The sequence below is a fragment of the Salvelinus fontinalis genome, chromosome 12 (assembly GCF_029448725.1).
Source record: "Salvelinus fontinalis isolate EN_2023a chromosome 12, ASM2944872v1, whole genome shotgun sequence".
Classification (NCBI taxonomy): domain Eukaryota; kingdom Metazoa; phylum Chordata; class Actinopteri; order Salmoniformes; family Salmonidae; genus Salvelinus; species Salvelinus fontinalis.
The window spans coordinates 31,477,278-31,503,574 of record NC_074676.1 but is presented as its reverse complement, the minus strand read 5'-3'; the positions used below and the strand labels follow the sequence as shown (position 1 = coordinate 31,503,574).

Below are 26,297 nucleotides of genomic sequence, written 5' to 3'. Positions count from 1 at the left end.
CAAACTTTTGACTGGTACTGTGTATATATCATTATCAGAATTCATCCCACAGATTGCACATCAAAACCATCAAACAATTAGTTGGTACCTCCAAAACAGGCACCCATTCACATCCTTGGAAAAAAAGTCATCTCAAAACATTAAATGAAATCAAGGTATATGGCCTTTTAGCAGAGTCGGGCAGGGATACAGTTAGCAGGAGACATGAATATGTATTGTATACTCTATCATAACTGACTAGTAGTCTGTCTCCCCTGTCCTCCTTGTTCAGTTGAAGCTTGGTGGTTGTCTGCTTGCTAATGAATTGTTTATAGTGGCCTCACAGGTACTATATTCTCTACATTTTCATCTAGCAGAAATTGAAAAAAGATTCACCCATTTGTTGAGCTATGTTAGTTTTTTTTCTTCCAGAATCATCATTCTGTTATTCTTTATACACTAGAGGCATTCTGAAGAGTAATGTATGTTTTCTGTCAGATTTGGGGAAACAAATCTTGTTAAATGTGAATAAATAAGTTATAACCCTGGAATAGCTCCACGATGTGACTGTCATTTTTGGGTTGATAGGTCTTTAATACGTCCATTACATTAAGTCACATCAGCCAACACAACCAGAGAGGACCTGACCTATTTCATCAGAAAACATGTGGGGCACAGACAGTAGCTTAGACCAAGAGGCATCACACATACACACACATGAACAGACTCAAGGCCCTTACAGGGAAATTACTAATTCTGGTCAGCGTTTCCCCATCGCAGCAAAAACCTGGTGGACAAAAACAAGGAGAAAGAGTGTGTATGTCATGTCGATTTTATGTAACTGTAAACATTAGCAAAATAAAGGGAGCGATACCACATTCACACAGGGAAAATGGACATCTAAATTGTAAACATTTCAAACACAGACCAACACATAGTATTGTCTCAGACTTCTTTTTGACCCTTTAGCAAATCAGGCTCTCACACTACAGAGATGGCTGCATCATCACCCCAACCTCAACCACACCACGTGTATGCTTACGGACACCATCCTCACAGCCCCAGAACATAGAAAAACATAAACCAACGACCCCCAACTGTCCCCCACGACACATAAGCACACTCACACACATTCACCCACCACCAAGCATAAACGACGTACCCCTCCACACACTAACGCACACAGAACAAGTGTAGTCTGACTGATATTTTCACTGCCCCGACACATATACAAGCATTAACTACACCCCTCCACACACACACACCCACACACACACACACACAACCCAAACACACATTACCCAAACAGAAACCTACATAGACAGATCCTGCCTGCCACCAATGCTGCACTTCACACATCGCTGCTCCACCTCAAAGTAAAGACTAAGATAAGCGCATGTCTCTTCATCTAATGATTGGGTGGGCGGGTGCTGTAACTCTGGTGATTGGGGGAAAGCCTTTTGTTGCATTATCAGACAACGTCCTGGGAGTCCACCCTGCCCTGGCACACAGGGTTCATCCAGCCCTATTCCTTCCTCTTCATCTTTTTCTTTATCTTCATTATCCTCCTCTGTCTCTCCCTGATGAAGGCCATGAGATGGCTGGATCCAGATGAGTGATATGGAGCCAGGCAGGGCCAAACTCAGGAGGCAAAATGGAAGGCAGAGCAGAACAAGGGCTAGACCCCCGGAGGATCCCAGAGAGGACCAGGTCATGTGGCGTGGTGACTGGCTGGCTGAGGGGCCAAGCAGCCTGGTGAGGCAGTTGGCCTGGAGGGATGGTCAGCCTAGTTGGGCCAACATAGGGCCTGGCAGTTAGCAGCCTCTAGGGCTAGGGGGGAGGTGGCAGGGAGGAGGGGCCCTCTTTTATGCATGTGGAAGTGACAGTATAAGCTTAATGTTTTTTCTTTTGGTTCCGTTTGCTAGGAATTCTCTTGATAGATTGATAGATCAATTGATAGATAGGTTGTTTTGATTGTTTAGTTTTTTGGTTACTTCAGTGTCCAGATATCCATGGTAGGAACATACAGTGTCCTGGTAGATAAAGAGAGAAATGGAGGGGAGATGTTAACCATACATTAAAGTGGATACACAAAGACAGTTCAGAAGGTTATTTTGAGTGCATCATTTACACTTACAGTATGCTCTAGCTTCAAACTAACTAAGAATGTGAGTTTTATTGAGGTTGGTCATATGTGTGCGTACTGCGTATGCATTAGGCAGCGAGTGAGTGAGCTATGTGGATCATAATGTTCTTTGAAACACCTCATGTCACCAGTCTCCTGTGTGGAAGAGAAGCAGGTGAGGAGATGCTCTCACCTTGAACAGTAGGAGTAGGAGCACAGAGGTCAGTCAGTCTGAAGGATGCTCAGGGCAGGAACGATTGATCTCAAACCAGGAGTCTATACAGCTGAACAGAAAGAGGAAAAAACCCACCATCATCACATGAATGCACATATCTCTCTGGCCTTAGCTACAGTACATCGCTAAGGCCTAAATGTATTGCCCCACTGAGTATAATTAATCTAGTGGAGTCATTTCAGGCTGTGTGTAATCCTGTGAGCCTGTGTGCGTATTGTACAGTCAGGATCAGGAACTGAGCTGAAGGTGTGTCCTAAAATGGCACCCTATTTCCTGTGGCAACCTACTTTTGACCAGAGCCCCCAATTGGCCCTAATAAAAAGTAGTTCACTATATCAGGGATAGGGTGCCATTTGAGTAGTCCCGCTGTCTCACCTTTTGTGATAGATGCAGAGGCACGGCAGTCTGGCGATGGTGTTTCCTTGCTGCAGCTCCTCCAGACAGATTACACACTCTCCGGCATCCCTGGCCAGCACGTCATCTGGAACACACACAAAAAAACACACCAGCAGAGGCACACACAGGCAAGCAGGCACACACACACACAAACACACAAAAGAAAACACAAGACAACCGTGAGTGGCAATGACACATCATCAAATTGTACCTAATATGAAATAGTAGAGGCAGTGGCACATCAAGATCAACAAAGAATCTGTAAATTACTATAGGCTTTACAACTACAGCAGCAATAGAACAGAAATACCAGAATAGAACAGAGCAAAAGACACACAGCTGGGGACTAGTCAGATGGAAGAGCATCTAGTCGGTGCGTCAGAAAGAGGTCTAGGCCTGATCTGGTTGCTGCTGTGTAAACAAACAGCAGGGGGCAGCATTGAACACAGTCTAGTCTGGATCAACAAATCAAAATCAAATCGCATTTTATGTCACATGCACCAAATACAACAGTGAAATGCTTACTTAACCAACAATGCAGAAATGCTTACTTAACCAACAATGCAGTTTAATCTTTTTTTTTTAAATGCCTGACAAAAAAGAATAAGAAATAAAATAAACAAATAATTAAAGAGCTGCAGTAAAATAACAATAGTGAGGCTATGTACAGGGGGTACCGTACAGAGTCAATATGCGGGGGCATCGACTACTCGAGGTAATTGAGGTAATATGTACATGTAGGTAGAGTTATTAAAGTGACTATGCATAGATAATAACAGAGAGTAGCAGCAGCGTAAAAGAAAGGGGGTGGGGGCAATGCAAATAGTCTGGGTAGCCATTTGATTAGATGTTCAGGAGTCTTAAAGCTTGGGGAAAGAAGCTGTTTAGAAGCCTCTTGGACCTAGACTTGGCGCTCCGGTACCACTTGCCATGCGGTAGCAGAGAGAGCAGTCTATGACTAGGGTGGCTCGAGTCCAGGGTGGCTTGGCCCCAGTGATGTACTGGTGCAGCTGTAGAACCTTTTGAGGATCTGAGGACCCATGCCAAATCTTTTCAGACTCCTGAGGGGGGAATTAGTTTTGTTGTGCCCTCTTCACGACTGTCTTGGTGTGCTTGGACCATGGTAGGTTGTTGGTGATGTGGACACCAAGGAACTTGAAGCTCTCAACCTGCTCCACAGCAGCCCCGTCGAAAAGAATGAGGCCGTGCTGTGCAAACGGTTTCAACTGGGAAGCATGCGACAGGCTTATGCCGGTAAAACCCTGCATCAGTCTTTAGTAGAATGACGCCAGAGAGGATGGATGACGTTTTACGTGCTCCTAACAAACTGTGTTATTTGTTCGTTTTTTTGCGATGTTTGTAACTTATTTTTTTATTTTGTACATAATGTTGCTGCTACTGTCTCTTATGACCGAAAATAACTTCTGGATATCAGAACAGCGATTGCTCACCACGAACTGGAAGAAGCTTTTTCCTTTAACGAGTCCGACGTGAAGGATATACTGCTTTCCCGGGAACAGGCCCAAATCTCCGTCATTTGTGTGAAGAGAAGACGGAGAAAAAGGGGGCGGAGGTCGGGCTGCATTCTGAAAATTTGTAGGCGAGCGAGTAAACCCCCACTGCCATCAGTTCTATTGGCCAACGTACAATAAAATCGATGACCTACGAGCAAGATTGAACTACCAACAGGACATTAAAAACTGTAATATCTTGTGTTTTACCGAGTTGTGGCTGAACGACGACATGAATAACATACAGCTGGCGGGTTACACACTGTATTGGCAGGATAGGACAGCAGCCTCTGGTAAGACAAGGGGTGGCGGTCTATGTATATTTGTAAACAACAGCTGGGGCACGATATCTAAGGAAGTCTCAAGGTTTTGCTCGCCTGAGGTAGAGTATCTCATGATAAGCTGTAGGCCACACTATCTACCTAGAGAGTTTTCATCTGTATTTTTCGTAGCTGTCTACATACTACCACAGACCGATGCTGGCACTAAGACCACACTCAATGAGCTGTATACAGCCATAAGCAAACAGGAAACGCTCATCCAGAAGCGGCGCTCCTAGTGGCCGGGGACTTTAATGCAGGGAAACTTAAATCCGTTTTACCAAATTTCTACCAGCATGTTAAATGTGCAACCAGAGGGGAAAAATATCTAGGCCACCTTTACTCCACACACAGAGATGCGTACAAATCTCTCCCTCACCCACCATTTGGCAAATCTGACCATAATTATATCCTCCTGATTCCTGCTTACAAGCAATAATTAAAGCAGGAAGCACCAGTGACTCGGTCAATTAAAAAAGTGGTCAGATGAAGCAGATGCTAAGCTACAGGACTGTTTTACAGACTGGAATATGTTCCTGGATTCTTCCGATGGCATTGATGAGTACACCACATCAGTCACTGGCTTCATCAATAAGTGCATCGATGACGTCGTCCCCACAGTGACTGTTCGTACATACCCCAACCAGAAGCCATGGATTACAGGGAACATCCGCACTGAGCTAAAGGGTAGAGCTGCCGCTTTCAAGGAGCGGGACTCTAACCCGAAAGCTTTTAAGAAATTCCTCTATACCCTCTCACGAACCATCAACCAGGCAAAGCATCAATACAGGACTAAGATTAAATCATAATACACCGACTCCGACGCTCGTCGGATGTGGCAGGGCTTGCAAACTATTACAGACTACAAAGGGTAGCACAGCCGAGAGCTGCCCAGTGACACGGGCCTACCAGACAAGCTAAATTACTTAAATTGCTGCATTGAGGCAAGTAACACTGAAACATGCATCAGCTGTTCCAGGCGACTGTGTGATCATGCTCTCCACAGCCAATGTGAGTAAGACCTTTAAACAAGTCAACATTCAAAAGGCCGCAAGGCCAGACAGATTACCATGGCGTGTACTCAGAGCGTGCGCTGACCTACTGGCATGTGTCTCCCTGACATTTTCAACCTCTTCCTGTCTGAATCTGTAATACCAACATGTTTCAAGCATACCACCATAGTCCCTGTGCCCAAGAACACTAAGGTACCCTGCCTAAATGACTACTGAACCATGCTTTGAAAGGCTGGTCATGGCTCACATCAACACCATTACACCAGAAATCCTAGACCTACTCCAATTTGCATACCGCCCTAACAGATCCACAGATGATGCAATCTCTATTGCACTCCACACTGCCCTTTCCCACCTGGACAAAAGGACCACCTATGTGAGAATGCTTTTCATTGACTACAGCTCAGCGTTCAACACCATAGTGCCCTCAAAACTCCTCACTAAGCTAAGGACCCTGGGACTAAACACCTCCCTCTGCAACTGGATCCTGGACTCCTTGATTGGCCGCCCGCAGATGGTAAGGGTAGGTAACAACACATCCACCACTCTAATTCTCAACACGGGGAACCCTCAGGGGTGCGTGCTCAGTCCCCTCCTGTACCCCCTGTTCACTCATGACTGCACGGCCAGGCACGACTCCAACACCATCAGTAAGTTTGCCGATGACACAACAGTGGTAGGCCTGATCACCGACAACGACGAGACAGCCCATAGAGAGGAGGTCGGAGACCTGGCCATGTAGTGCCAGGACAACAACCTCTCCCTCAACATGATCAAGACAAAGGAGATGATTGTGGACTACAGGAAAAGGAGGACCGAGCACGCCCCCATTCTCATAGATGGGGCTGTAGGGGAGCAGGTTGAGAGCTTCAAGTTCCTTGGTGTCTACAGCTGCACCATCGAGAGCATCCTGACTGGTTGCATCACTGCCTGGTATGGCAACTGCTCGGCCTCCGACTGCAAGGCACTACAGAGGGTAGTGCGAACGGACCATCCAGGACCTCTATACCAGGCGGTGTCAGAGGAAGGCCCTAAAAATTGTCAAAGACTCTAGCCACCCTAGTCATAGACTGTTCTCTCTGCTACCGCACGGCAAGCGGTACCGGAGTGCCAAGTCTAGGTCCAAGAGGCTTCTAAAGCTTCTACCCCCAAGCCATAAGACTCCTGAACACCTAATCAAATGGCTACACAGACTATTTGCATTGCCCCCCTTTACACCGCTACTACTCTCTGTTGTTATCATCTATGCATAGTCACTTTAATAACTCTACCTACATGTACATATTACCTCAACTAACAAGTTGCCCCCGCACATTAAGGAGACTAAACTGCTTGGAGTAACCCTGAATGGTAAACTGTCATGGTCAAAACATTGATTGATGCAACAGTAGCTAAGATAGGGAGAGGTCTGTCATAATAAAGTGTAGTAGCCTGAGGGTATATACTTAATGTGTTGTAAAATCTGTTGTGAGTTGTAGTGTAATGTTTTAAAAATTGTATAACTGCATACATTTTTCTGGACCCCAGGAACAGTAGCTGCTGCCTTGGCAGGAACTAATAGGGATCCATAAAAAATACAAAATACTCCCTTAAAATAACTTCACTTGAAAAATGAGAAAAAAGCAGCAATATTACTGTTTGTCCCTCTTGAGACACTATAGCAACCACATAGCCAATAACATTTCCTCAAATAGTCAGAATTATTCTAAGATAAATCAAGAAATATGAATTCAATTGACGTTTTGTTGAAGTCTTAGTCGCAAAATTTTACATCAAACTAGGATGGTTGGTGCAGTGTTTCTCAAGTGAAAAACTTTGCATGAAAACTATTCGCCTCAACACTTCATTGAAGAATCCCATCCATAGTTCCCACTCCTACTAAGAGTACTGTTAATCAATCACAGACTAAGAGGCGTAGACTTCGGCTACTGAACTTCGCCTTGCCTCAAGAAAAAATATTGTGTGCGCGAACAGCCCCCCCAAAAACTGACAAACACCCAAACAAAAAAACAAAACAATTGTTATAACAGATCAAAATCAAATCAAATCAAATGTTATTAGTCACATGAGCCGAATACAACAGGTGTAGACCTTACAGTTAAATGCTTACTTACAAGCCCCGAACCAACAACACAGTTAAAAAAAATACAGATAAGAATAAGAAATAAAAGTAACAAGTAATTAAAGAGCAGCAGCAAAATAATAATAGCAAGACTATATACAGGGGGGTACCGGTACAGAGTTAACCTCTATGCAATCGGTGTCCCTATACCGGGACGGTTGAGCTAATGTGCACTAACGTGATTAGCATGACGTTGTAAGTAACAGCAAACATTCCAGGTCAGAGACATGTCTTATATGGGCAAAAAGCTTACATTCCTATTAATCTAACTGCACTGTCTAGTTTACAGTAGCTATTACCGTGAACAAATACCATGCTATTGTTTGAGGAGAGTGCACAACAACAACAAAAAATGTATTACGGCAACTGGTTTGATACATTCACCTCTGAAGGTATATAATGTACTTACATTCAGGAATCTTGCTCTGATTTGTCATCCTGAGGGTCCCAGAGATAAAATGTAGCATAGTTTTATTTGATAAAATAAATGTTTATATTCAAATGTAGGAACTAGGTTCTACAGTTTGGACCGCTGCGGTCTCTGGCTCCACACCCACCCCACCCGGCCATCTAAATGTGTGAAAGTTAGTGTATAAGCTAATGATCCATCATGTATGACATTCCTGGCAGTGTGTAGACTTACATTTTGCATTACTACATAATTTTTGTATGTTCTCTATAGTTATGTACTTGGAACATGTATCAATTAACCAATTTGACACATTTGGGCAGACTTGACACACATTATTGTCCAGTATTGCAATGCTTCATTGGATCAATCTGAAACTTTGCACACACACTGCTGCCATGTAGTGGCCAACATTTTTTAAACTGTACCTAAACTGAAATATTATATTATGGCCTTTCTCTTGCATTTCAAAGATGATGGAAAAAAATATATATACTGTATTTAAAACACATTTGTTTTGTTTGTATTATAATTTACTTGCTAATGTGTTATATTCTCCTACATTAATTTCACATTTACACAAATGTCAAAGTGTTTCCTTTCAAATGGTATCAAGAATATGTATATTGTTGCTTCACATCCTGAGATACAGGCAGTTAGATTTGGGTATGACATTTTAGGCGAAAATGGAAAAAAAGGGTCCGATCCTTAAGTTAACTTTCTCAATTGTTCATAACAATATTTAGTTGAGGTTTAGGGTTTAGTGAAGGATTTGTCCCAAATACAACACTTTTTGTTTTTGAAATATTTAGGACTAACTTATTTCTTGCCACCCAATCTGAAACTAACTGCAGCTCTTTATTAAGTGTTGCAGTGATTTTACTTGCTGTGGTAGCTGATGTGTATAGTGTTGAGTCATCAGGATACAGTACATAGACACACAGGCTTTACTCAGAGCCAGTGGCAGGTCATTAGTAAAGATTGAAAAAGTAAGGGGCCTAGACAGCTGCCCTGGGGAATGCCTGACTCTACCCGGATTATGTTGGAGAGGCTTCCATTAAAAAACACCCTATGTGTTTTGTTAGACAGGTAACTCTCAATCCACAATATAGCAGGGAATGTAAAGCCATAACAAGTTTTTCCAGCAGCAGATTATGATTGATAATGTCAAAAGCTGCACTGATGTCAAACAAAACAGCTCCAACCAAATTTTTATTATCAATTTTGCTCAGCTAATCATCAGTAATTTGTGTAAGTGCAGTACATGTTGAGTTCCCTTCCATATAAGTGCTTAAAATCTGTTGTTAATTTGTTTACTGTGAAATAGCATTGTATCTGGTCAAACACTATTTTTTCTAAATGTTTACTAAGTGTTGGTAACAGACTGATTGGCTGGCTGTTTGAGCCAGTAAAGGGTGACTTTTGTTTCCCTCCAGGCCTGAGGGAAGATACTTTCCTGTAGGCTTAGATTGAAGAGATGGCAATTAGGAGTGGCAATACCGTCTGCTATCATCCTCAGTAATTTTCCATCCATGTTGTCAGACCCAGGTGGCTTGTCATTGTTGATAGACAACAATAATTATTTCACCTCTTCTACACTCACTTTACTGAATTCTAAATTACAATGCTTGTCTTTAATAATTTGGTCAGTTATGCATAGATGTTAGAATTTGTTGTTGGAATGTCATGCCTACGTTTGCTAACCTTGCCAATTAAAAAATCATTAAAGTAGTTGGCAATATCAGTACATTTTGTGATGAATGAGCCATCTGATTCATGAATGATGGAGCTGAGTTAGTCTTTTTGCCCAAAACTTCATTTAAGGTGCTCCAAAGCTTTTTCTATCATTCTTTCTATAATTTATCTTTGTTTCATAGTACAGTCTCTTCTTCTTTTTATTCAGTTTAGTCACATGATTTCTCAATTTACAGTATGTTTGCCAGCCAGACTTTTGCCATTCCTTTTGCCTCAACCCTCTCAACCATACAATTTTTATTCCTCATCAATCCACGGGGATTTAACAGTTTTTACATTTTCTCAATGGGTGCATGTTTATTAGTAATTGGAATAAGCAATTTCATAAATGTGTCAAGTGCAGCATCTGATTGCTCTTCATTACACACCACAGACCAGCACATATTATTTACACCTTCAACATAGGAATCACTAAAAAACTTATTGTATGACCTCTTATACACTATATGTGACCCGTTTCAGGAAACTAGGCGTATGTTGCGGGTCACTACTTCACATGAGCCATTTGAACGTAATATACTTTTTTAAATCAAAATGCATTTTTGGGGGCAGAAATGGCTTCTGGCACATATGAACTTTCATGTGCCTTAATAACAAACTTGTATGCCATCTGTAAATATGAATAAAATTGTTAAATTACGAGCCTAGTTGGTTTAGCCACAAAAAAAGGGAGCAACCTTCCCGCTAGCCATGATTGGCTGAGATAATGAGTGGGCTGGACATGCCAAGAGATGAATTCGGATTGGTCTGCCATATAGCACACTTCTGTCTATTTGAGCTGTTTAGTATGTGTAGGTAATCCTGTCTAACGCTGCTTTAAAAAATATATATTGCTTAGTAGAACTGCATAAGTGTTGCTCTCCACTTTCTATAGAGAACTGAGCTTTGAAATCAGTGGAATTAGAGTATGATAGCTAATGAGATGGAGAAAACACCTGTCTCCGGATTATATCTTCAAATTAAGGGCAACCATGGCATCCCTGACAGGGAGAAGTGTCCAACCATGATGTATACGAGAAAAATAGTCTAGCTAGCTACATTTTCAGATATTACACGTTTCTAATTTTGTTGTTGTTTTCATTTCAAGTTAAAGTGAACTGTTAGCTAGCCAGCTAACGTTAGCTGGCTGGCTCGCTAGCTAACGTTATGTGTATGATCTTATTATTCGTATCTCAGAGCCATTTGCTTGGCTAGTTATAGCCTAATGTTAGCTAGCTAACATTGAACCTGGTTGGTTAGCTACCTGCAGATTCATGCAGGGTAGTAACATCATGAATTAAGATTATGGTTTATTTACCTAGCTAGCTAGCTACATGTCTTAACAAAAGACTCCACTATGCAAGTAACCATTTTGGGTGTGTTCGTAAAGTCAGTCTGGCCATCTACTCTGATTTTAGAGCACTCTCGTCTGAATGTGCCAGAGAGCAGAATATGGCCGTACGGACAATATGACCGCACAATTGCAGTCATCAACGCTCTGGATAACATAAAAACAGCCTAACCACCTCTGCTATGGCGAGTAATGTTCAGTGAGCTGTTCTCTCATTTGTGTCTGGAAGTAGCTAGCAATTTAGCCAGTTAGCTTGGGTACTTGTACAGAAAGCCCTGATCAACCCTTAAAGACATGGGTCGGCTAAAGCTTAAGAGGGTGTGAACGATGCTGAATGGGTGTAGACAAAGAAGAGCTCTCCAGTCGGTTCCAAAACATTCAAAGGACATTTTCTCAAAAGTGAGTTTACAAGTTTATAAACTTTCAAAGCAGAATTACTTTCCCATTGTTCATCAAATGCAGTGTATGATATACCATTTTGTAGCTCTATGTCTCTGTTTGATAAAAACAAAACACAATTTCATATTTTTCTACATAAGATTGAATTAAGGCGGTCGATCACACATTATGCCCATCCTTTGGAACTTTGGTTTTCCTAGATATGGCTACTGTATTATGATCACTACATCTGATGGATTTGGATACTGCTTTAGAGCAGATTTCTGCAGCATTAGTAAAGATTTGATCAATACATGTGGATGATTTAATTCCTGTACTGTTTGTAAATACCCTGGTAGGTTGACTGATAACCTGAACCAGGTTGCAGGCACTGGTTACAGTTTGATGAAAGCCAGTCAATATTTAGGTCACCCAGAAAATATACCTCTCTGTTGATCTCACATACATTATCAAGTATTTCACACATATCATCCAGATACGGACTATTAGCACTTGGTGATCTATAGCAGCTTCCCACAAAAACGAGCTTCAGGTGATACAGGTGAACCTCTAGCCATATTACTTCAACAGCATTTGACATGAGATCCTCTCTAAGCTTTACAGGAACATGACGGGCCGACTCTTTTCTCTGTATACATCAATGATGTTGCTCTTGCTGCGGGCGATTCCCTGATCCACCTCTTCGCAGACGACACCATTCTGTATACTTCCGGCCCTTCCCTGGACACTGTGCTATCTAACCTCCAAACGAGCTTCAATGCCATACAACACTTCTTCCGTGGCCTCCAACTGCTCTTAAACGCTAGTAAAACCAAATGCATGCTTTTCAACCGTTCGATGCCTGCACCCGAACACGCCCGACTAGCATCACCACCCTGGACGGTTCCGACCTAGAATATGTGGACATCTATAAGTACCTAGGTGTCTGGCTAGACTGCAAACTCTCCTTCCAGACTCATATCAAACATCTCCAATCCAAAATCAAATCTAGAGTCGGCTTTCTATTCCGGAACAAAACCTCCTTCACTCACGCCGCCAAACTTACCCTAGTAAAACTGACTATCCTACCGATCCTCGACTTCGGCGATGTCATCTACAAAATAGCCTCCAATACTCTACTCAGCAAACTGGATGCAGTTTATCACAGTGCCATCCGTTTTGTTACTAAAGCACCTTATACGACCCACCACTGCGACCTGTATGCCCTAGTCGGCTGGCCCTCGCTACATGTTCGTCGTCAGACCCACTGGCTCCAGGTCATCTACAAGGCTATGCTAGGCAAAGTGCCGCATTATCTCAGTTCACTGGTCACGATGGCTACACCCACCCGTAGCACGCGCTCCAGCAGGTGTATCTCACTGATCATCCCTAAAGCCAAAACCTCATTTGGACGCCTTTCCTTCCAGTTCTCTGCTGCCTGCGACTGGAACGAATTGCAAAAATCTCTGAAGTTGGAGACTTTTATCTCCCTCAACAACTTTAAAAATCTGCTATCCGAGCAGCTAACCGATCGCTGCAGCTGTACATAGTCCATCTGTAAACTACCCACCCAATTTACCTACCTCACCCCCATACTGCTTTTATTTATTTTACTTTTCTGCACTTTTGCACACCAGTATCTCTTCTTGCACATGATCATCTGATGATTTATCACTCCAGTGTTAATCTGCTAAATTGTAATTATTCGATTTATTGCCTACCTCATGCCTTTTGCACACATTGTATATAGATTCTCTTTTTTCTACCATGTTATTGACTTGTCTATTGTTTACTCCATGTGTAACCCTGTGTTGTTGTCTGTTCACACTGCTATGCTTTATCTTGGCCAGGTCGCAGTTGCAAATGAGAACTTGTTCTCAACTAGCCTACCTGGTTAAATAAAGGTGAAATAAATGACTCTGAACATACACAGCAATACCTCCACTATTGGCATTCCTGTCTCTTCTGCAGATATTATAACCATATATTCCTACCATTGTATCATCAAAGGAATTATCTAAGTGGGTTTCAGAGATAGCCAGTATATGAATGTTATCGGTTACTAGCAAGTTATCGATTTCATGAATGAGGCTCCACGTGTTTTTTTATTTTTATTTATTTATTTTATTTATTTATTTTTTATTTTTTATTCTTGGGGGGTGGATCAGCTTCACATTGCGGAAAGAATGTTGCTTCCAATGTAATTGTCTGCATCATTTCCAATCCCCCATATTTTTTTGGGTAAATATATATATCCATTCACGTATGCATACATATACACATATATACATACACATACCTACATAGACATACATACCTTTTTTAAAGAGTATACCTTTATTATTATTCCCTGCAAACCCTACCACCGATCCCCCAATTGGAGTAAACTGATAAACATTTCTGTTTTTACCTTCAATTTATACATCTTATACACATTTTACAGACACAGTCTACTTTATAATAGTTCTCTCTTGTTTGTTCTTAGTCCTTCCTCTATTTCTGTTGTCCATCCAGTTTGATTTCCACTTGTAACTGTGCTATGTTCTTTAATATAAGGCCGACATACAAGTTCCTTACTTTTATCCCCTTCCACCTGCCTCTTCCATTTTTGTGGTAATGCTGCAATTAATTGGTTGTAATTTTGGGTAGAGCAGACATTTCCATATGTCTGTGTTAGCTGCATGTGTGACATTACTCCACCAGTCCTATTTATGATATCATTCACAAAAATGATACCTTTTTTAAACATTTCTTCGATAAATACAGTTTTTTTTATCAATTACTATATTTGAATTTAACCACAAGATTTGTTGTACTATTTGTTCTGTCCTTTCAGGTGGATTAAACTGAAATTGCAACCAACTTTCTAAGGCTTGTTTAAAAAATAAAGATATTTTGGAGATTATTTCCTTTTCAAGCAACCGAAAGTGAGCAGGTGTAATCTGAATAAAGGGAAAAAGGCCCTTCTTGAACATAGGATGAGACATTCGTACCAATCTACTAGAGAACCAGTTTGGATTTAAGTATAACTTTTGTATGACTGATGCCTTTAGTGAGAGGTCTAATGTTTAATATATTATATTTAATTTAATAATTTCTGCCCTCCGAATTCATATTCGTTATATAAATAGGCCCTTTTAATTTTATCTGGCTTGCCGTTCCAAATAAAATTGAATATTTTTTGTTCATATAATTTAAAAAGCAGGTCACTAGGTGTAGGCAAAACCATAAGCAAATAGGTAAACTGTGATATGATAAAAGAGTTAATCAGGGTGATTTTCCCACAAATAGACAGGTATTTTCCTTTCCATGGTAGCAAGATCTTATCTATTTTTGCTAACTTTCTATAAAAAGGTATTGGAGTGAGATCATTTCATTCTTTTGGGATTTGTATACCGAGTATGTCCACATCACCGTCAGACCATTTAATTGGTAAACTACATGGCAATGTAAAATGTGTATTTTTTAGTGATCCAATACGTAATATGGTACATTTATCATAATTTGGTTTTAATCCAGAGAGGATAGCAAATGTATCTAGATCCTCTAAGAGGCCGTGGAGAGATTCTAGTTGTGGTTTTAAAAGAAAACATGAATCATCAGCGTACAATGACACCTTAGTTTTTAGGCCCTGGATTTCTAATCCCTTAATATTAATGTTTCATCTAATTTTAACAGCTAACATTTCGATGGCAATAATAAATAGATATGCCGATAGTGGACAACCTTGTTTTACTCCTCTAGATAGTTTAAAACTTTCTGAGATGTAGCCATTATTTACTATTTTACACCTAGGGTTACTATACATAATTTTTACCCATTTTATAAGAGATTCCCCAAAATTGAAATATTCTAGGCATTTATAAATAAACTCCAGTCGTACTTTATCAAAAGCCTTTTCAAAATCAGCTATGAAAACCAGGCCTGGTGTCCCCGATATTTCATAGTGTTCTATTGTTTCCAGTACTTGCCTTATATTATCTCCAATGTATCGTCCATGTAAAAAACCTGTCTGATTAGGATGAATAATATCTGACAAAACTTTTTTTATTCTATGCGCCAAGCATTTTGCTAGGATTTTTGCATCACAACACTGAAGTGTAAGAGGTCTCCAATTTTTTAAATGGACTGGATCTTTATATATACCACTTGGGTCCTGTTTCAGTAATAATGATATCACACCTTCTTGTTGCGTGTCTGATAATCTATCATTTATATAGGAGTGGTTAAAACAAGCTAATAATGGTCCTTTGAGTATATCAAAAAAATGTTTGTATACTTCCACTGGTATGCCATCCAGTCCTGGAGTTTTCCCATCCTTAAAGGCCCCAATTGCATCAAGTAGTTCCTCCTCTGTAATTAGGCCTTCACATGAGTCTTTCTGTACAGATGTTAATTTTACATTATTATTAGGGAAAAAATCCATACAATTAGTTTCAGTTAGTGGAGATGGAGGAGCCTGAAACGAAAATATATTCTTAAAGTACTTTACTTCCTCTTTCAAAATATCATTTGGTGAATCATCATGCGTGACTCCATCATTTGTAACAAGTTTTAATACGTTTTTTTTGGTAGCATTTCTATATTGAAGATTGAAAAAGAATTTGGTGCATTTTTCCCCATATTCCATCCAGTTCGCTTTATTTTTGTAATATATTACACTGGATCTTTCTTGAATAAGTTCCTCCATTTCTTTTTGTTTTTCCTCTAACTTTTTCTGTGCCTCTATGGTACCGTTTTTATTGTTATCTAACTGTACTGTTAGTCCTTAAATTTCCTTTGTTAATATGGACTCTTTTGATCGAAATTGCTTTTGTTTTATAGATGAGTACTGAATTGCATGGCCTCTAAAGGCACACTTAAAAGTGTCCCATACAATATGGGGATCTGCTGTACCTATGTTATGTCTAAAAAAGTCAGTTATAAATTCTTCTGTCCTAGTTCTAAACAATTTATCATCTAGTAGGCTTTGATTAAATTTCCAATATCCTCGCCCACGTGGAAATTCTGTAAGAGTAATATATATGCCAATTATGTGATGGTCCGACCGCATTCTGTCCCCTATCAAACACTTTTTAACTTTTGGTGCCAGAGAGAATGATATAAGAAAGTAGTCAAGGCGACTAGCTTGATTAAGCCTCCGCCATGTATATCTCACTAGGTCAGGGTATTTAAGTCTCCATATATCCACTAATTCCAATATATCCATGACATTCCTGATTTCCTTAAGTGCCTGAGGGTGATAGTTTGTAGTGTGATTTCCTTTCCGGTCCATAGAGGTATTTAAGACCGTATTAAAATCTCCCACTATAATAATAGAGTCTAGTGTTGCTTGTAGAGTTGATACATTCTTATATATATTGTCAAAGAAGCTTGGATCATCATTATTCGGAGCGTATAGGTTAATAAGCCATATATGTTTATTGTCCAATAACATATTTAAAATAATCCATCTACCTTGAGGATCTGTTTGGACAAGTTGCACATTTGGATCAAAGTTATTATTAATTAAAACCATCACCCCTTTTGAATTTCTTTGCCCATGGGAGAAATATATTTCGCCCCCCCCAGTTCTTTTTCCACAAAACTTCATCTAAAACTGTTGAATGGGTTTCCTGTAAACAGTAGATATTATAATCCTTCTCTTTTAGCCAGGTAAATACTGATCGTCTTTTCTTATTATCTGCTAAGCCATTACAATTGTAACTGGCTATACTTATTTCACCACTTACCATAATGAGACACACCTTTCAATTATTTTTATCAAAATAAATGTTTGTAAACGTCCTATTAAAAAGTAACATAATGATTGAGTGTCTATATAGTTGTACCATGACATTTGCATCTCCACTAAGCAAACCTCCAATTGGTCCCCACTATTCCACCCGCCAAAAGCCCCCATCTCGAGTTGGGTTGTCATCCCAATGCCCGGCAGACCACCCCCGACCACCCGCATCGACTGGGATCCATCCTTCGAAAAGTGCACACAGCACCATCCACCAAACCGAAGCAGATCCATTGCCAAATGCATTTCCATCGCCCTCACCTCGATTTTTATTACATATTGCTGTGAATCATCCTCTATAGTCCCTAACATCTTTTACTTCTTCCTTCGCAACAGTTGTGGGATACACACATACACCCACACACATTCAACCCCCACACAACCATAAGCTCACCCTCTCAACAATTGCACCATCCCAGAGCCCAACTCAAGATGGGTCATGATTTACAAATGTACTTGCAGCTGTAGCTGCATGAGAAGGCCTGCAAGACCGCCCAAAAAATGAGCATAAATGTATAGATTTATTTACCATTGTCACATCCTAGATGATGGAGGTCAAATGTACACCTTCTTCCTGAAACACCCACAATACGGTCATCCATTTTGACCATGTTCCCAAGCATCTCCATGCAGTCCGATTGGTTTCGTGCCACCAGGGACACAATAATATACCCCCTCTCTGAATGTCCGAGTGTGACCCCCTCCCCATGGGTTACTGCAGCTAGTGTTGCCAGCACTGCCACTGCCTGGGTGGGGGCACCCCACCGGAATCCCCACCGGCTAGGTACAAGGTCATCAAGGTTCTCATTAGCAGCTTTGAGAATTTCCTTGTTTATTATGCTCTCCCTTTAGGGGGCTTTGGCTTTGCAGGACCAACCCTGCCAAGCAGGCTCAGAATCTTGAGGGGGCAGTGCTGCTCTTGGTCCCTGACCTCATTTTGGCTGCATACAGACCGCATACAGCATGCACATAAAACAGTTAGGGACTTCTCCTTAGTATCTGGGCCCTTCATGTGGGTGTCTAGGGTATAGGGCCATGGACCGTACCATTAAAATAGGATAATAAATAATTAGATATAATTTATTTTAAAAATGTAGTTCCCCATGATAGGACAATAAATAAATAAGACGTGTAATTCATTATAAAAGTATATCCATCATCTGAACAACATTGAAAGCCCTCTCATACCCGGCCCACAGCAATACACTGGCTCTGGGATATGCAACTATTTCATTACTCACTCACTCAACTTTCCAAACATAACAAATAAAAATAAACACACACCACACCATCCACACATACTGTGCCTTCTGTTTACTTAGTTTTTATCTTCACTATATAGAAATAGTGCTTGTGTTCAATTAGTTATATGTGAAGATTTATAGAAAAGCTATATTTTGTATTGTATTGTTACAATCAGTAACCGGGCTTGAATTGTGTTTATTTTCCTCATCTATGAGAACTTTGTAATTTTTAAAATAACCATGGAGTAATCTTTGTGTCTCTGAACAACTGGTTATCAATATATAGTTTATCAACGACGAGAGCTACTCGTTTCGCTTTTAATCTATTTTCTTTGAAAATTGGATACAGAACTTTGCGCCGTTCTGCAATTTCTTTCGGAAACTGATCATTCATGCCAATTTTGGTCCCAGCAAGTCTTTTACCTAGGCTTTTAACCATTATTTTATCTTTAAATGAAGCAAATTTGGCAACGATTGGGCGTTCGTACCTCTGCCCTCTCTGTCCGAGGCGGTGTACACGTTCAAGTTGGATCTTATCGATAACTTTGCGCGGTATCTGAAGCGCTGCAAAAAGGAACTCTCTAACTACAGATTCAGGAACCTCTCCTTCTTTCTCTTGGATACCTGTAAGTACCAAATTCTCTCTCATGGATCTAGTTTGTATGTCCAGTAAGCATTCCTTCAGAACGTTGTTCTCCTTTTTAAATTCATTCATTTTTCTGTTTCAATCTTATTGACCGTCCCTTTTAGCGCGTGTGTTTCCTTCTCCAAAGCCGCGGCTTTTTCATCACTCATCTCTAGGCTTGCCTTCAACTCTTTTATATCTTTACTAACTAATTCAAGTATACCCAGTTTGTCATTTATTGATTTTAACAGATCGGTTTCGACCTTTACCATTGCCGGTGGTGAGAATATTAGATCATCCGTGTCGGTTGAGGAGTCACGTTTTCCTTTTTGATTCGGTTCCCCTGTCTTATTCTCCGTCATGTTTGGGTGTTGCTTGTTTTCGTAATATTTGTCGATAAATGTCTCTAGTCTTAGGATTTGTTTTGTGTTATTATCCAGATTGAAGGTTATCACCCACCAGATTATTTAGTGCTAATATTTTAGTCTAATTTAGCAGATATTTCGAATATTATGTTTTATCTTGAGGTGCTCTACATAACTTCGTTCAGTCCGCCATTACCTTTACGTTACCTTTACGTCCGCCGGCTTCCCTCATCTTACTCCCCCCCTCCCCCCCCATGTTAATGTGGGCATTTTTTTTTAGGAATGACAGGGGCAATCAGGGGAGTTAGAGGGACATAAATTAGATTACTTACAGTATGACTGCCAACGCCCCTCGGACAATGTACATTTGCAGCAGCACTATGACAACTCAGCGACACAATGGTAGGGATTATCTGAGCAGGTCTTGGGTCAAAGATAAGTCATTGGCTGCATTCCAAACACTTAAAAGACACACCCTCTCCCCTCAGCCCTCAAATTAAGTAGGCACTTTTGATGACGTATCATGACGTCTGACGAGTTTACACTTGCAGGGCAAGGGGCGAGGGAGGAAGGAAGGAATTTTAAATGGACTGCCCTTGCCCGGAAATTCGTCCCTCGTTCGTCCAGCGACGATTGTGTTTTCAGCCACCGGTAGCTTGTGGGTGCTTTATATGTGCTACAGTCAATTACGATTGCATGTCTACTAATATTAACTATATAATTATTCATATACACCTACTGTATGATAGCTAGCAAAATAATTTGCTAACTAACGTTAGCCTGCCTAGCTGGAACTTCTGAAGAAGGAAAATGTTTTATTTCTACAATTTCCAAAAGATAACCAAACAAAAACATTACTTTTACTAGACGTGTTTGTGCCGTCATGGGTACTAGTAGCACAATTTCTAACTTATTTACATTTGTGTTTACTTACACGTGTATGTTGACTTCTCCATATTGACGTTGAGGTTTTAAGTCTTAGCGGATGTACAATCATCGCAAATTTAATTATGGGGCGTTTCAGTCCCCGAAGTGAACATAATTGTACACTTGCAAACTCGATTCAAAATGAGGGCTGAGGGGCTTACGTTGCGAACTTCTCTTGCTTGGCTAATCATTTGGACTGACGACAAAGATGGTGATGGGGATTCCCCCAAGGGCATAAGGCGAGGGTAAGTGGAAGAACGTGTGTCTCTTACAAGTTTGAAACGCAGCCACTGGAGCCAAGATGATTTGGATATACTCCTTTAGTATGCGGGGCACAGACGTTCGCTAGGAGCAAACCGAACCTAGTATTCGGGCGACTTTACACAGTGCCACCACCACATCATTGTTTGGCTTGTAGACCCAACATGGCTCACAGTTACTGTCTCTGTGCACAGGAAGAACCCGGAGACTGTGTTGTGCTGTGCTGTGCTGTGTTGTGCTGTCCATTACAAAAAATACACATGAAAAGATCACAAAAAAATACAATTTTCAAGAGTCAGATGTGAGTTGAACACGTGCTAAGTTTTCCCCCTACTTCAAGCTACATCTGGTCTCCCATCCAGGGACTGACCAGGACTGACCGTACGTAGCTGGAGAAAAGCAAACACTCTCAAGTCCATAGACTAAGCTGTGGATGCAAGGACTGACCATCTACGATATCGAAATTCTAGTTTTAACCATCGTTATTTTACACTATACAGTGTTTGTTTACATTTACTTTGTTTACAAACAGAGTAAAACAAGATTATATTTTGGGTTCTGATGGAGTACAACAATTGAACTAAACTCGTGAGGCATTTGTACATTATATTCTTCAAGAATCAATGGATACATGTCGTTCATTTATAAGTCCAAAAATGAATTGCCTCTTTAACAGGTAGCACCCTTCATACAGCAAAACTATGTTGCCATTTGAACATGATCCATTAACCTGCCCTCAAAAAATATTCTGTACACTGTTCCGCGAATGTCCCTCAAAATCATTCCCTTGTCCCGCATTTGGGCTTTTTAGATGTTCCTACCCTAACTCCACCAGTGGAAATCATCTTTTCACATGTGAGGAGAATAACATCATTTCAACCCCAAAGGTGCATCTGCAATTCCACATGTGAAAGTTAGATTTTCAAGTGTGGAGTTTTCTTACATATGAAATGGCAAATGTGATTTTCACATGTGAATTTGAAAATTACAGTTATAGAATTGCAAGTTAACATGTGAAAAATAAATATTAAAAAATGATCACATGAAAGTCATATTTGCAGTTTCACGTGTAAGAAAACTCCCTTCAGGCGTCCCGCTGACGGGACGCCTGAAGAATTTACTGTGATAAATGAGGCCTCTCCTCCTGGTTACATGAGTGATATATCCCCCATACATATCCCCCATGCATCCCGCAAAGGCGGAGGTGTATCTAACATTTACGACAGCAAATTTCAATTTACAACAAATAAAATTTCTGCGTTTTCATCTTTTGAGCTTCTAGTCATGAAGTCTATGCAGCCTACTCAATCACTTTTTATAGCTACCGTTTACAGGCCTCCTGGGCCATTTACAGCATTTCTCACTGTTCCCTGAATGGCAGATATTCAAATTTTTGGTGACTTTAATACTCACACGGAAAAGTCCACAGACCCACTCCAAAAGGCTTTGGAGCCATCATCTACTCAGTTGGTTTTGTCCAACATGTCTCCGGACCTACTCACTGCCACAGTTATACTCTGTACCTAGTTTTATCCCGTAGAATAAATATTGTGGCTCTTAATGTTTTTCCTCATAATCCTGGACTATCGGACCACCATTTTATTACAATTGCAGTCCCAACATATAATCTGTTTAGACCCCAACCAAGGATCATCAAAAGCTGTGCTATAAAATCTCTGACAACCCAAAGATTCCTAGATGCCCTTCCAAACTCCCTCCGCCTACCCAAGGACGTTGGAGTAAAAAAAATCGGTTAACCACCAAACTGAGAAACTAAATTTAACCTTGCGTAATACCCTAGATGCAGTCGCACCCCTAAAAACAAAAAACATTTGTCACAAGAAACTAGCTCCCTGGTATACAGAAAATAGCCGAGCCTTGAAGCAAGCTTCCAGGAAATTGGAACGGAAATGGCGCTCCACCAAAATGGAAGTCTTCTGACTAGCTTGGAAAGACAGTACCATGCAATATCGAAGAGCCCTCACTGCTGCTCGATCGTCCTATTTTTCCAAATTAATTGGGGAGAATAAGAACAATCCAAAATGTATTTTTGATGCTGTCGCAAAGCTAACTAAAAAGCAGAACTACCCAAGAGAGGATGGCTTTCACTTCAGCAGTGATGAATTCATGAACTTCTTTGACGAAAAGATCATGATCATTAGAAAGCAAATTACAGACTCCTCTTTGAATCTGCGTATTTCTCCATAGCTCAGTTGCCCAGAGTCTGCACAATACTGCCAGGACCTAGGATCAATGGACACACTCAAGTTTTTAAAATCCTATATCTCGACACATTCATGAAAATAGTCATGGCCCCTAAACCTTCAAGCTGCATACTGGACCCTATTCCAACTAAACTACTGAAAGAGCTACTTCCTGTGCTTGGCCCTCCTATGTTGAACATAATTAACGGCCCCCAATCCACTGGATGTGTACCAAATTCACTAAAAGTGGAGGTAATGGGCCTCCCGGGTGGCGCAGTGGTCTAGGGCACTAAGCTGTGCCACCAGAGACTCTGGGATCGAGCCCAGGCTCTGTCGCAGCCGGCCGCGACCGGGAGGTCCATGGGGCGACGCACAATTTGTCTAGCGTCGTCCGGGCTAGGGAGGGTTTGGCCGGTAGGGATATCCTTGTCTCATCGCGCACTAGCGACTCCTGTGGCGGTCCGGGCGCAGTGCACGCTGACCAGGTCGCTAGGTGCACGGTGTTTCCTCCGACACATTGGTGCGGCTGGCTTCCAGGTTGGATGCACGCTGTGTTAAGAAGCAGTGTGGCTTGGTTTGATTGTGTTTCGGAGGACGCATGGCTCTCGACCTTCGTCTCTCCCGAGCCCGTACGAGAGTTGTAGCGATGAGACAAGACAGTAAATACTAACAATTGGATACCATGAAATTGGGGAGAAAGGGGGGGGGGGGTTGCAGTAATAAAGCCTCTTGAAAGTAAAGCATTGCAGTAGTTTAGATCTTATCTGTCGGAAAGACATCAGTTTGTCTCTGTGGACGGTTTGTCCTCTGACAAATCAATTGTAAGTTTTGGTGTTCCTCAAGGTTCCGTTTTAGGACCACTATTGTTTTCACTATATATTTGACCTCTTGGTGATTTCATTCTGAAACACAATGTTAGCTTTCACTGCTATGCAGACAATACACAGCTGTACATTTCGATGAAACATGGTGAAGCCCCAAATTTGCCCTCCCTGGAAGCCTGTGTTTCAAACATAAGGAAGTGGATGGCGGCAATTTCTTTTACCTTTAAACTCAAACAAAACCTTTTCTTATCCGGCATCCTGTGTGAATTTAAGTATGCTCCCTCTAATTCTCTCTCTCCCTCTCCCTCCCCTCCTGGAGGACCTGAGCCCTGGGACCATTCCTCAGGACTACCTGGCCTGATGACTCCTGGCTGTCCCCAGTCCACCTGGTCATGCTGCTGCTCTAGTTTCAACTGTTCTATCTGCGGCTATGGAACCCTGGCCTGTTCACTGGACGTGCTACCTTTTTCCAGACCTTCTGTTTTCAACTCTTTCCCTCTCTACCGCACCTGCTGTCTCAAACTCTGAATGCTCGGCTATGAAAAGCAAACTGACATTTACTCCTGAGGTGCTGACCTGTTGCACCCTCTGATGCACCCTCTACAACCACTGTGATTATTATTATTATTTGACCCTGCTGGTCATCTATGAACGTTTGAACATCTTTACCATGTACTGTTATAATCTCCACCCAGCACAGCCAGAAGAGGACTGGCCACACCTCAGAGCCTGGTTCCTCTCTAGGTTTCTTCCTAGGTTCCTGCCTTTCTAGGGAGTTTTTCCTAGCCACCGCATTGCTTGCTGTTTGGAGTTTTAGGCTGGGTTTCAACTGATGTCTAAAGGGCTTTATAAATACATTTTATTGATGTGAAAAGGTGGTGTTAACATGTGAACTCTAAATTAAATTTCACATGTGAAATGTCAGCTCAACATGTGAACATGTATTTTTTTATAAGGGTATGCTGTACTGTGTGTGTGTGTCTGTGTCTGTGTGTCCGTATAGTCTGAGCTGTTACTGAAACATCCAGCCGGTTGTTCAGCAAGTTCTTGATCAGCAGGATATGACATGTTAGCTCATTCTCCTACCGTGACTCACTGAAACACATGTTGAAACAGAGTGTTCTTTGAAGACGAGGTGGTGGATTCCAGTAAAACCTAGTTTAAATTTGACAGGAAATGCTGCACTGTGCCAGACCAAAGTAGGAGACCAGACCACATCCTGTTACAGCAACTCACTTCATTATGGAGTGAGATTTGTTTCCTTATTCTGTAAATATGTCTACCACGATCTGTGCGTATATTCAACATAACGCACAAATAAAACTATGATATGTGAATATATTAAAACATTTCTTAAATAAAACCATAATCCGTAAATATGTATAAATATTTCCCAAATGAAACCAAGATCCATATGCATGTTCAGCATGAGTCACAATTCAATCATGATCTGTAAATATATTTAACGTAGCTCACAAATAAAACAACAATTTGAATAAATGTACAACGATGTGAGCAAATGTTCGGAAATTCCTAACATTTACAACTGTGTAATGTGTATTTGCACATCAAAAAGTGCTTGTGGATCTGTATTTTATGCTGATTTGTGTGGTCAATCAGAGAGGAAGAGGCGAAGCAAGAGGTTTTACGCAGCCCAAAATTTGTCCACGAAAGTAAGCCCACGAAGTGAGGAATCAATGAGAGTGTCAAATTTGCTAATTTGCTACATGAGGCTCGTTTGAATGAATAGAAGTTTCATAATGGTTAGGTTGATACAAAAGCACTGATATAAGTGGTGGAAACCCTCAATGACAATGTCCATACTAAAACAGGTTATATCTACGATGAGTCCTCTATACATCTGTATGACAGCAGGCACAACTCAGATATAAAGTTGTTTTTTAAAGTTGCCGAAATGCCACGTGTGTCCAACTTGCCAAAACTATAGTTTGTTAAGGGTTTCCACCACTTTAATAGTCAACTGGGTGGAAGCAATCAACCAATGAAGAGGAAAATGGACTACTTCAAAATGGAGATAGGCTCAGTGGCACTGCCCATGGGGTCACAGACATTACAATGGCCCAGATACAAAGATGAGTCCTCCATCTATCTGTATGGCCTATTGTTCACGTGTATCTGTCTTCTCATTGGCTATAATGGTCCCACCTGATCCCGCCTCTTCCCGCCTGACTTCCATCTTTGAGGACATGTATTTCCATTGTCACTTGACTATCTTGTCAATATAATAGACAATGTTTGGTTCAATCCACAAATGGACAGTGCAGCTCCAGTCGTTGAGATCTATGTCACGTAAGGCGCAGTGCGATGACATCATGTCAAGGCAGGATGTCATATCCCCATGTATTGGGACAACATTTTCTAGAAGAATATTAAACAACAACTTCGTGAAATGTGAGAATTATGTTTATTTATTCAACAAATGATGTTAAAATTTTCAACGGCATACTTTCATATGAATGTTAAATTCA

At 41.0% G+C, this 26,297-nt stretch overlaps 1 protein-coding gene across 1 annotated transcript in view; it reads right to left on the bottom strand.

The window, feature by feature from the left end:
* Positions 1 to 795: 795 nt before the first annotated feature.
* Positions 796 to 26,297, bottom strand: part of LOC129867181 (E3 ubiquitin-protein ligase znrf1-like) — a 56,598-nt gene continuing 31,096 nt past the window's right edge. The window contains exons 3-5 of the mRNA XM_055940407.1: positions 2,715 to 2,820; positions 2,298 to 2,388; positions 796 to 2,012 (exon numbers count right to left, since the gene is read on the bottom strand). Of these exons, the coding sequence (XP_055796382.1) occupies positions 2,331 to 2,388; positions 2,715 to 2,820 (164 nt within the window). The 3' untranslated portion in view covers positions 796 to 2,012; positions 2,298 to 2,330. The remainder of the gene's footprint in view (positions 2,013 to 2,297; positions 2,389 to 2,714; positions 2,821 to 26,297) is intronic.